This window comes from Drosophila busckii, chromosome 3L, assembly GCF_011750605.1.
Source record: "Drosophila busckii strain San Diego stock center, stock number 13000-0081.31 chromosome 3L, ASM1175060v1, whole genome shotgun sequence".
Taxonomy (NCBI): Eukaryota; Metazoa; Arthropoda; class Insecta; order Diptera; family Drosophilidae; genus Drosophila; species Drosophila busckii.
In genome coordinates, this window is record NC_046606.1 from 18166593 (window position 1) to 18178464 (window position 11872).

An 11872-nucleotide genomic window follows, 5' to 3' on the forward strand; every position below is an offset into this window, starting at 1 on the left:
TACGTCATTCGTCTAAGTGGAAGATCAAATAATATAATATACCATATGCTATATATGTTACTAAATTTTCCATGAAGTAAACGCGTTTCAAAATCATCATTTGTCATAATTTACGTCATACTTCCAACGAACTATTGACTCTTCTCTTTTGTACGAAACAGTGCTCTAATATAATGAGAATGCATATTGATTGGCGCTTTAATGAAACCAAAACTACTTGACAAAAAAAAACAAACAAGCACTGTCAACCTACTATGGAAATCTGACGAGGGGTAGGGTGTTGCAACAATTTGCGGTGCTCAATTGCCAAATAAATGCTAAGCACGCAGTTGTGAAAAACTAGTGTATAGGGAAAGCTTAAGCTACAGTCTTTAAAGTTTATGTTAGAAACAAGCCGGAAGTATGTGGGGCATGAGTGTTTACCCAATCTATTTACTGTTGAAAAGCAATCAGCGATTATTTGCCGCACGCAGATACAATTGGACACATTGTCAAAAGTACACAGCAAATCGAATACCCCAGTACTGGTGGATACGTAATAAATATAAATATACTTATGATAGAAGCTGGTCACGTGCCAAAGGTTATGACATTTTCAATTATTGAAATTAATATTAATGCTAACATTGCTACAGAATGTGCATTAATTGTGAGAACAACTAGCTTAGCGTCAGCTCTTGACAGCAGTTAGTCACAATGCTCGGAGCCCGCCAACTCTATAACCAATTTTAATACCACACAGCCATTAAAAATTGATACACGTCGTCAGCGGTTTCAGAGGCCAATGTCAATGTGTGTGCTTAAGCAATACATGTATGTACATATATAATATGCTTTACGTACTTAAATTTCAATTCAGTTTGAGTCACTTTTGACTCGGACAGATAGACAGACAGACAGACTGACAGATAGTCGCGCAACTGCAAAACTGATATAAGTTACGGCAACTTGGCTGGCCCTAAACGCAGTTGTGCGACCGCATTTGGCGGGTTAACAACAGACCGAGCACTAAACCCACAGAATCCGTTGTATACTAACTAGACCAGCCTTTGCCAGCGTAGCTTACTGTGCTTGTTGTGGCTAACGGGGTTTGAAAAAAGCGTTGACATTTTGCAGTTTACGCTCATTTCGTGTTAGCACCATGTGGCAGCTACGTGTAGCAGCAAGCGCTGCCTTGATTTGCTTACTAACGTGCGGTGAGCTACTTACACAGCAGCGAAAAAATTAATATACATATATGTATATTAAGGTAAAATGTTAAAAAAAAAAATGTGCAAAAGAAGGCCTTGATTGCATTATCTAGAACAAACAGCGAGTGCTTTGATTATTTTTCTGATATTGTGACAGCTGTAATTATGCCAAAGAGTCTATGGCAAGCATTTTATTTCATTTAAACGAAAATTCAGCACAAAGTTTAACAAGTACATAGACATGGAGTATTGTGCACTATAATACTCTTGAGGCGCGACCTAGAGAGCATAAGAACAAATTAGAAACGTTGGCTATATTTTTGCGACCTTGAAATTGCCATTACACTAGGCATCAGTTTATATGGAAAGTTATAAAGTTCTAATAATGCTAATACTTATATTTATTATAGTTGAACATTAATAACAAGAAATAAAGAGTGGTAAACGTCATTAAAAATAGCATGTTAACTTACTACCGCTTGGTGAGTTCGTTGACATGGTAATGTGGGCAATTCGTCTGTAAGTTGCGCACATACAAAAAGTAATACCTTAATGTTGAGCTACATACTCAACGCATCATAGGAGTGAATCAATTTTCTTAGTTTCTATATGACCTGACTGATCTTTAGATGTATTCTTGACAAACTGCTTATCGCGGCTGCACTAATATCGTTAGTTTGCTCGAAATCAGAGTTCAAAACACCTGATTTTAAGGTATACAGTACATAACGTCATTGCTGCACATTCACAAGAGGTCTGTTACTATAATTTAGTATATTCTGCAGAGAGAGGAGGGAGTATGTTATAGCGACGAGGGATGTTAACGCGGTTTGAGGGCAAAAATAAATAAAATTAATAGTAGCAATAATTTACAACAATACGCTCAGAGTAATTCAAGGTTAACTAAGCAGTCGGATTAATACACTACTAGTCGTGAGATATCTACTGGAGTCACGGCACAGCGCACACAATGAGAACACAAACAACAACAATAAAAGAAAGAGAAGCAACGACTAATAGTCGTAAAGTTAGCACATGAGCGAGAGCGAGCTGCTGCTCAGTCCACGCTCATGGCCTGCCTCGCCCGGCACTGCGGATGCATAAGAATACGACAATTAGGATGAACAAACAACAAGAGCAGCCCAGCCCGAGGTGCAATGAAAGAACACTGAGCGCTCTCTCCTTACGCATCAGCTGACACGTCGAGTCACACTGATTGACTAACCCACTTATACAGAATAAAAACTTACAAAATTCTCTCATGACATGCCGCGACTCTTAATTGTCGCATATTTGTAGAGACAAGAGATAGGGTTTATACATGTCACATACATTGAAACACAATACTAAGCAATTGCCGTGAGGAAAAGCCTCAGAGGTATGCCGAGGAGGTACATGCCACTCATACACATAACTTGTCAGACTAGAGAGCCCAGGTCAAAAATTGTTTCTCGAGGTGTGCTCGCGTGCAGAGCGTCCAGTGGCACTGAAGCGTGTGTTCGGAAACAACTCACTGACGTATGCTAAATTTCAAGACCATATAAAGCATGCGCCTAGTAAACTAATGCTAATGAATTTGGCACTCAATAGCACATAATATGTGTTTATCTTTTATGGTTATTTTTATGGTTATTTATTAATAGCTTAATTTCGTATTTTTATCTACAGTGGTAACTGCACAAGACTTTGGCTATGGCGGCCGGCATGGACCTGAGCATTGGGGTGAGGAATACAAGCGTTGTAGCGGAAAATACCAAAGCCCTATTAACATTGATGAAATGAGTGTGGTAAAGAAAAGGTTTCCTGAGTTTAACTATTACAACTGGAACCGGACACCCAAAAGTGTTAGGTTAACCAACAATGGTCACACTGTCCTGGTCACCATGACCTACCACCAAAACAAAGAGCCTCAAGTACTACACGGACCACTGCAAACGGAGTCGCCCTATCAATTCGAGCAGTTTCATTTTCATTGGGGCGAAAACGATACCATTGGGAGTGAGGATACCATCAACAATCGTGCCTATCCAGCGGAGTTACATGTGGTTATGCGCAGCTTGGCATATACAAACTTTTCAGAGGCTTTGGGCAAGGATCATGGCATTGCAGTGTTGGCATTTTTCTTTAAGGTCACTCAGGCAGACAATCCAAATTATAGCGACTTTACGGAGCTGCTAACATCCATTAAGAATAAAGATCAATCTGTAGACATGGATATAGCCAAGCCCTTGTCAAACTTTGTTTCCAAGAATTTGGAGAATTATTATACATATGTGGGCTCTTTAACTACACCACCCTGTGCTGAGGAAGTAGTGTGGGTGGACTATGAGATACCCATTGAAATTTCCGAGAACCAGGTTTGACAATAAATAACTATAAGCTGCAGAACAGCCTTACATTTTACATATTTACAGTTGGAATACTTTCGTCTGCTAACCGCGAGCGATGATCATCTAAAGAACAATTTTCGTCCTACGCAACCCTTAAACAACCGTACTGTCTACAAACATGATCCTTTTTCACTGGAAAAGTCAGATATGGGCGCTGTCCCCTTTGTGAATGCCGACAATGCAGCAAAAAATGTAGTTGGGCTAAGCCTGTTTACACTGCTGTTGCTTAAAGGCGGCTTAGCTTTAGTTGTTAACTTGTTTTAGCATAAATGCTAACACTTGTTATTTTTTTAAGAATCATTTAGGCAACTTAGCAGTAGGCTTAACTAGTTGCATTTTTATTTATAATATAACTTAAGCGTGCTTGTGATTTTTGAGCTTAGTATCTTGATTAGCAATAAGCTAACTGAACTGTATACGAAATGATTTAATAAACTGGCAAAATAAAGATATTAAACAAAACTATCCAATTTTGAAAATTACTCTGATTTTTTGAAAAACAAAAAGAGTATAATTACTCTTATGGTTCTATATAGAATATCAGTTATCCCAAGGGGATTCACAAGCAATCAATGGGCACACGATTACAATCCATTAAGCTGCTTAGATCTGTCAGATAAATTGCACTGTAATCAGGGTAAGTAATCCCAACATAAGTACTTGCTGCGCTGAACTATTATTAAATATAAGTGCGGATAACAATAAAGTGAAAAACGCCACAGTTGACAAAATGGTAGTTTTTAAGTTATAGTCTGGTTGTAGTCTTTCGGTAAGCAGCAACAATTGTACTTACAATGATCATGAGAACAGTGTTAGGTCAAGGAGGTCAAGCAGCTCTGTTTATCCTACTTAACGCTGGTAAGCATCAAATTACGCTACGCTTTTGTCTTATTAAATTATCTAACAAACACGCATTTAAATCGGGTCCAGCCAACTTTTTGATACACTTTGACTACTCACATACGCTTGCACAAATAACTGCGTCCGACTTCTACCCACTGCTTTCTTTATATACAATTTAATATTTTCGAAGTCTGCAGTCCCCTCCCCTCAAATTGTTAAAAATTGTGGTCTTGAAGATCGATACTGATTAATTGCACAAACACGTGTGACATTCATACGAATGTTAAATTCAGGACAAATATATATTTAACTGATTATGCAAATTTTGTTTGGCTTTTTATCGCAAGACGAAAATAGTCGCAGATCAACAATTATCCATTAATTTATTTTTAGGTTTGTCTGGCCAGCAAATTCCCTTATCCAGTCAGCATGATGACGAGCAAGATTTTCAGCGCTGTAGCAGCAATTACCAAACTTATCGTAACCTGGAAAAAGAGCGGATGATTGAGAAGACATTCCGCAGGACATCATACTATGATTGGAACGAACTGCCAGAGGGTATAAAGGTAACCAACTTTGACGACACTGTACAAGTAACAATGACCTACAAGCCGGGGCGTGAGCCACAAATGGTACTTGGACCGCTGAAAAGTGACGCACCCTATCACCTTGAACAGTTTCACTTTCACTGGAGCAATCACAAGGTTTATCCAGCACAGCTGCATCTGATTATGCGCAGCCTGATGCATATAAATTATACGTTAGCCTTGGATGAGGATCATGGATTTGCAGTGCTCGCATTTTACTTCAATCCAACTGAGAGAGATAACTCCGCTTACGCCGAGTTGACCCAGCGTATTCAGCAAGTGCAGAAGCCAGGACAGTCAAGTGATATGCTTGAACTACTTCCCTTGCAGAGCTTTGTATGCGACGATCTGGAAAACTATTACACCTATGTGGATGCTCTGACCAATAATTCACTGTGTGACAAACAAGTTGTATGGGTGTACTACAAGAAGCCCATTGAAATTTCATACTATCAGGTGACTGTTTTTGAATTATAATCTATCTTACTAAGTAATTTCTATCCCGCAGCTGGATAATTTTCGTTTGTTGTCGGGAAATAATGCGAATAATATTACTTACACTCAAGCCTTGCGCAATCTCACTATTTACAAGAATGTTCCTTTGCCCCCAGAGAATGCTACTCAACTGGAGAATTCTACTACTGCACTTACGCCTTTTTTATTTATGATCACCCTGCTGGTTGCTGCTGACTGTGGTATGCCTTAATATAGAAAAGATTTTCAATTCTTTTCAAAATATTGCTCGTTTCTCTGTATGCTTACCACAAGTAACGTTAAAAGATTTGTAATGCCTGCTAAAGATAGGAAATTACCTTTTGATTTGTGTATTTTGACTCTTAATAAATACTAATCTATCATAAAATATAAAAGCTAAGTTATTATTACTTTTGCTCAATTGGGCTACCACTATTGGATCCAATAAAATTACAAAGTAAAAGGCAGAAGTTCTAAGCAAAACAGGTGTACGCATTAAAGTTGGTCACAAGCAACATATATATACACTTTGACTAGGGCATCGCAACAAACACAGGCATGTACTCACATTCACATATACACAAAACAGCATATTAGGCAACGGTCAAGAACATGACAAAGAGTTTTTGTGCTTTTTTTGTTAGATTTTTCTGTTCAAAATTGTAGGTTTAAATCGTTTTTGTGATTCGTTGGGGTGGGGGAAGGGAAAAAAATGAAATAAAAACGATGTGGTCAGGAGCAAAATTTGGTTGCTCTAACTCTTAAAGTTGCTGAGAAACAGTTGCTCATACATCGAGACAGACGGGCGGACGGACAGACTGACATGGCTATATGGAATCAGTTTGCTTGCTGATCCGTTTTTTAAAAAAATGTCAAAGTGTATAAAAAAGTAAATGGAAGGCGGAAATTTCAAGACTTGATATGTACTTAGTTAAAAGCTATGCAATCATTGTAAGTACTCGCTGTATTAAATATTAATACAAGCCCTAAATGCAATAGAGCTACCAACAAGCTTATTGGTAAAGATTTAACAAAGATAAACAGAACAACAGACGCACTACAGAGTTCGTCTGATCTAGACGTTGTGCACTCAATTTTCCACTCGACATTCGAATTAACAGCAGAACACCGTCATGCTATTAGAGTTTTTGGTACTCAGCTCTGGTAAGCTTGCTTCTAAAACTTCTATGTATAAATAACGCTTACGAGGTATATGATTAACATAAGCAGTAGTTCTCCATGCCAATGCAGCTGCACCACCATACGCCTATGGCGTACAAACTGACCCAGAGCATGGCAAGATCTGCAGCGGCAAATATCTCAATCCCATCAACTATGCTGACGCTAATATAGTTGAGAATACGTTTCACAATCTCACCTTTCATGGATGGGAGGTAATCCCAGACAATATGCAGATAATTAACAATGGACAAACAGTGGTGCTTAAAATGGATTTTAGGCAAGGCCAAGACCCAAAAGTATACTTGGGACCAATAAAAACAGAAGCACCATACGATTTGGATCATCTTTATTTTTACTTTTTGGAGCCAGAACCTTATCCCAGTGAGCTCCATGTGATAATGCGGCGCCTCGAAGGGCATGATGAGGATTTTGGCTTGGCAGTGTTGGCATTTAGTATCTTACCAAGCCAATATTATAATGCTCCTTATGACGAGCTAACACAGAGCCTGGAATTTATACAAGGAATAGGAGACACTGCGCATTTGATGAAACGTATGTCTATTCGCAGCTTTGTTAGCCAAGATTTAGATACGTATTACAGCTACGAAGGTTCATTGATTACAAGCTGTTCCAAGCGTGTCCTTTGGGTAGACTTTGTAGATCCCATAGATGTATTATCCTATCAGGTAAGGCACTAATTCTTACCTACAAAGCGAACGCTCGTTGAAATTCCGAACTTTCACAGTTGGCTAAATTTCGCAAACTTAACTTTAGCGAGAGCTTTTTGGAATATAAAATACAGACAATCAACAATCAAACTATATATAAGAACTATCCTAGGCCTACGCCTAATGCGGCTAATAATATTATATTTGGGAACTGGCTGACAGGCTTGCTCTGCCTTTTTTTCACTAGCACCAAAACATTTGCTTTATATCTGGAGCCTTGCGATTATTAAAATATGTACATTTATTTATATAACTATATATATATTTCGCTTTTAGATAAACTGTCAAAATTATTTCTTTCTCTTTTTCTAGAAATAAAATAACATATTGCTTTCAGAATTTATATGACGCAGATAGTTTTATAAATTCATTATGTATTTTTAACTTTTAAATTGACGTTGCATTCACGTAAGCTACAATACCGATTGCCATTGCCACCGCACCCCAAATACGAAAATCTGATGCATCTACGGCTTCTTATATTGTAGCTCCACATATTCGCGTTGGCATTCCTGTGGCAAGCAGGATTTCGACCATGTCCTGAAATAACACGAGCCGTACAACTACGGGGATCTATTGACAAAATGTGAATTGATTATTAATAATAAAACGCATATATAATTAAATTTTACTATTTCGACTTGGACGGAACTCCCCCTTGCAGTTTTGTGCATCGACAACGGCTACATAGAGCACTACACAAGCCAAAATAAGTACAAATTTCATTTTTTTATGCAAGCTAGTAAACCGATTTATGAGCTTATATATGGCTGTCATTTATAACAAGAAAGACACACCTGTTTTTTAGTTAACAAAAGGAGTACTAAATATAGATTAGTTTATAAAAAAAATATATTTTATTGTTTTATTGAATAAAGCATATGAAACAATTTCTATAAGAACTATTATTCGACTTTTTGTATGTTTAGATAACATAAGTTGGTAAATTATGTTACTATTTATGCTTCACATCACATTGTAGATTAATGTCTTTTTATTGTCAATTGAGAATATTTGGAAAGAATTTTGGCCAATAAAAAGTAGTTTGTCTCCATAGTGCAGCAAGACTAACGTAAGCGCTTCAATTCCAATGTAATTTACAGCTTTGATCTGTAAACCAAGATATGTAAATTCAATGCAATCAGTTAGAGTACTACTATATAGGATACTTATTAAATATTGATATGCATCGTTAGTGCACTATTGTCTGTAAAGCAGTATATAGCACATTTAGCTTGTAAATTTACACTTACTGTTAGATATACGCATTCGCTTTAAATCAGGCTAAGGCAACGCTTTGCAAGTTTAACTTGAGCGCAGTTGTGCGCACACATTTAACGGATTAACACAGTCAATTTGCCTGCGGTTGTGGCTAAAAGACTTTAGGCAAAAAAAAAAAACGGGCAGTTTCAATTCGTGTTAACGTCATGAGATTGCTACGTGTGGCATGCAACGCTGCACTGCTGGCGCTGCTGACCTGTGGTAAGCTTGCTATTAAAGTTGCAAATATAAAGACTTAAACTGACAAATGGCAAACTTAACCAGTTAAGTCTTTTTATATTTTGTACAAATTTGTCCCCAAGCCGCAACTCAATTTTCTAATTCTATACAATTTGCTTTATTGTTATCAGTCATAAAACAGACCACAAAGAAAATACTTTATACTGCTCTATAAACATTAACATAAAGGTCAAATGTTATATGTTCATTTAGCGCCATATTCTAACAAATAACTAAGCTGCAGTTGAAAAATTTTAAATTAGTTTTTATATTAGTTATCTTAAACTGAGGGCTTGTCTCATAATCACAATTTCAGCAACAATAAAAAGTTAAATAATCTCGTTTGTATAGGAAACAAATAAATAATTAAAGTAAATCGAATCGAAATGATGTAAATATATGCAAATTAATTAAATAAACACAACTAGTACTTGATTACATGTCACTTAAACCAATTAACACCTGTCGCTAAGCCTCAAATTAATATGAAATTTATGCATGCAAAATTTGCATACAGAGCTTAACGCAAAGATTCAGACGACAGATAGAATTCAATTGCAATTAGTAGCTTAACACTCTTAATGTTGCATAAATTTATTTACAGCTGTCATTGCGGAGGACTTTGGCTATGGCGGTCGAGAAGGACCCGCGCACTGGGGTGAAAGCTTCAAGCGCTGCAGCGGCAAGCATCAAAGTCCCATTAACATTGACGCCTTGCAAGTCGTGCCACGCAGGTTTCGAGAATTCCAAATCCATGGCTTGGAGCGAGTGCCGCGTGACATTAAGCTTACCAACAATGGCCACACTGTGCTGGTTAACATGTACTACAACGATAATATGGAGCCGCATATGTCGAATGGACCCTTGAGAAGCGATGCGGTGCATGTCTTTGAGCAATTTCACTTTCATTGGGGCATTAACGATTCCATGGGTAGTGAGGATACCATCAACAATCGTGCCTATCCAGCGGAGCTGCATGTTGTTATACGCAGCATGGAATATACAAACTTTTCACAGGCTTTAGGTCAGGATCATGGCATTGCAGTGTTTGCATTTTTCTTTAAGATAACGCAAGCGGACAATCCCAATTATGTGGAGTTTACGAAGAAATTGCAGTTCATCAAAAGGAAAGGAGAATCTGTGGACTTAGATACACCCATAAGCTTGGGTAGCTTTATATCTACTGATGTGCAGCATTATTACAGCTATGTCGGCTCATTGACCACGCCACCCTGCTCCGAGGCCGTAGTGTGGGTGGACTTTGAGAAGCCCATAGAAATATCAGAGTTTCAGGTGTGCTATTAACTAACTTTTGTTATATACAAATCTCAACAATTTCTCAACTTTACAATTTACAGTTACAATTCTTTCGCCAGCTGACGGCTAGTGATGAACATTTGCGTAATAACTTTCGCCCCACTCAGCCGTTAAACAATCGTACAGTTTTTCGAAATATTCCACCCGAGCCGCCGAAACCAAATGAGAGCGAGAATGCAGCTGGCCAGATTGCCCGCCTAGGCATTGGCGGCCTATTAGGGCTCAGTTTGCTGACTGCTCTAGAGCTCAAGGGCAGGTTTTTAGTGGCCTTTAATTAGAAGCTCTGCCAGTGAAAGAGTTCATGGCCCAAAGCTGTGTATGTGTGTGTGTGTTTGCTAAATGCATGCTCAAAATTTTAATTAAGCGTTGTAATTTAGCTAAACCATAAAGCAGGCGCGCTGGCTTTTGTTTGGCGTGCGAAGCGTAGAGAGTGGAAAGTACGACAAATTGAGCACTTGACACCATAATTTAAGCACACAAAGGGCTAGCATATCGATTTATTACAAAAGTTATCTAACTATTGTTATTCGAATTTTCAGCAAGCTACGATAAGCATAATTGTTGCTTTTAACTTATAATTTTAGCTTAACCTTTTCCCAAAATTTAAATAAATACACAAGTCATGGATTTGTAACTAATGTAACTAATTTTATTTTTGTTTTACTTCACGTTTTTCAGGTTTTTTGTTTTGTTTAAATAATTATTTATCATTCAGCGAATTGTTTTTGTGTGTGTGCATATATAGCTGCATGGTGTGTGTGTGTGTGTATACATATAATTGTATATAAATATGTACGTCTGTGTAGTTCTTATTTTTTTTTATACTTTACAATCTTACATGTTAACTATGACCCACAATGCTGGGTCTCGAATTTGTTGTGTGCTGGCTTTGCAGCTGCGGTTTTATCAAATTTAGTCTGCTACAATATCTATACATATAACTGTTGTGTGTGTGTGCATATACTAGCGTTTCAATGTGTATACGACGCTTGAAATTTAAATTAAAAATTTGTATTTAAAAATATGCAATTTCTTTATAGTTTAATTGTGTATGTCAGTGAATTTGTATATGCATTGCCTTAGTAGCTAAATATAAACCTTTGTGTTTAAATTTAATTACATATATAGATTTTTTTATTGTTTACAATGTGTGCTGCTGCTTCACGTATATATATAATATATGTTAGTGTATATATAAATTATTCGTTAAATATTAAATTAAGCCCTCGAAAAATTGCAGCTGTAATATATATGTATATATATAATATATATGTATACATATATATATATATATATATATTACACATGTATGTGTGTGATTGCAATCAGTATTAAACTTGCTTTGAAAACCGCATACTTGATTTACATTAATTATGTTTACTTAGGCGCTAAGTTTATGTTGTTTTTTGTAGGTGTTTTTCTGGATGATTTTATACAAAACACCAGTAGTGTTGCCCTCTTTTTTCCTTATATAAGCATAATTATAATACTTAAGGTAAAAGCAAATAATATTATAATAATAAATTAATGAGTTGTAAGCAAAAAGCCAGGCTAAGAGTTCAACATAAACTGTATGCTACAGAAGCAAAATACTTTTTAGCTAAAAAAAATCAATTGAAGCAGCAAAGCGTATATATATACATATACATATATATTGCGCA

At 36.9% G+C, this 11872-nt stretch overlaps 4 protein-coding genes across 4 annotated transcripts; all 4 read left to right on the top strand.

Annotated features, from left to right (window-relative positions):
• Nucleotides 1–970: 970 nt before the first annotated feature.
• LOC108598656 (carbonic anhydrase 1) lies at nucleotides 971–4045 on the top strand. Its single transcript, XM_017985367.1, has 3 exons — nucleotides 971–1196; nucleotides 2859–3547; nucleotides 3605–4045. Exons 1-3 carry the CDS (start codon nucleotides 1142–1144, stop codon nucleotides 3842–3844), a joined length of 984 nt encoding a protein of 327 aa, XP_017840856.1. The 5' UTR covers nucleotides 971–1141; the 3' UTR covers nucleotides 3845–4045.
• Nucleotides 4046–4374: 329 nt separating this feature from the next.
• Nucleotides 4375–5741, top strand: LOC108598015 (carbonic anhydrase 9-like). Its single transcript, XM_017984630.1, has 3 exons — nucleotides 4375–4438; nucleotides 4817–5466; nucleotides 5519–5741. Exons 1-3 carry the CDS (start codon nucleotides 4375–4377, stop codon nucleotides 5714–5716), a joined length of 912 nt encoding a protein of 303 aa, XP_017840119.1. The 3' UTR covers nucleotides 5717–5741.
• Nucleotides 5742–6617: 876 nt separating this feature from the next.
• LOC108598017 lies at nucleotides 6618–7364 on the top strand. Its single transcript, XM_017984631.1, has 2 exons — nucleotides 6618–6648; nucleotides 6736–7364. The coding sequence occupies exons 1-2, from the start codon at nucleotides 6618–6620 to the stop codon at nucleotides 7362–7364; spliced, it is 660 nt and encodes a 219-aa protein (XP_017840120.1).
• Nucleotides 7365–8714: 1350 nt separating this feature from the next.
• LOC108598018 (carbonic anhydrase 2) lies at nucleotides 8715–10825 on the top strand. The gene is made up of 3 exons (XM_033293616.1): nucleotides 8715–8876; nucleotides 9499–10187; nucleotides 10253–10825. Exons 1-3 carry the CDS (start codon nucleotides 8822–8824, stop codon nucleotides 10487–10489), a joined length of 981 nt encoding a protein of 326 aa, XP_033149507.1. The 5' UTR covers nucleotides 8715–8821; the 3' UTR covers nucleotides 10490–10825.
• Nucleotides 10826–11872: the final 1047 nt, after the last annotated feature.

What these genes read in the sequence shown, in the direction of transcription:
- LOC108598656 (XM_017985367.1), top strand. Translation starts at nt 1,142, where the DNA reads ATGTGGCAGCTACGTGTAGCAGCAAGCGCTGCCTTGATTTGCTTACTA. An exon ending in GATTTGCTTACTAACGTGCG is followed by an intron (nt 1,197 to 2,858) that starts GTGAGCTACTTA and finishes TTTTATCTACAG; the next exon opens with TGGTAACTGCACAAGACTTT. An exon ending in TTGAAATTTCCGAGAACCAG is followed by an intron (nt 3,548 to 3,604) that starts GTTTGACAATAA and finishes ACATATTTACAG; the next exon opens with TTGGAATACTTTCGTCTGCT.
- LOC108598015 (XM_017984630.1), top strand. Translation starts at nt 4,375, where the DNA reads ATGATCATGAGAACAGTGTTAGGTCAAGGAGGTCAAGCAGCTCTGTTT. An exon ending in GTTTATCCTACTTAACGCTG is followed by an intron (nt 4,439 to 4,816) that starts GTAAGCATCAAA and finishes ATTTATTTTTAG; the next exon opens with GTTTGTCTGGCCAGCAAATT. An exon ending in TTGAAATTTCATACTATCAG is followed by an intron (nt 5,467 to 5,518) that starts GTGACTGTTTTT and finishes TCTATCCCGCAG; the next exon opens with CTGGATAATTTTCGTTTGTT.
- LOC108598017 (XM_017984631.1), top strand. Translation starts at nt 6,618, where the DNA reads ATGCTATTAGAGTTTTTGGTACTCAGCTCTG. An exon ending in GTTTTTGGTACTCAGCTCTG is followed by an intron (nt 6,649 to 6,735) that starts GTAAGCTTGCTT and finishes ATGCCAATGCAG; the next exon opens with CTGCACCACCATACGCCTAT.
- LOC108598018 (XM_033293616.1), top strand. Translation starts at nt 8,822, where the DNA reads ATGAGATTGCTACGTGTGGCATGCAACGCTGCACTGCTGGCGCTGCTG. An exon ending in GCTGGCGCTGCTGACCTGTG is followed by an intron (nt 8,877 to 9,498) that starts GTAAGCTTGCTA and finishes ATTTATTTACAG; the next exon opens with CTGTCATTGCGGAGGACTTT. An exon ending in TAGAAATATCAGAGTTTCAG is followed by an intron (nt 10,188 to 10,252) that starts GTGTGCTATTAA and finishes TACAATTTACAG; the next exon opens with TTACAATTCTTTCGCCAGCT.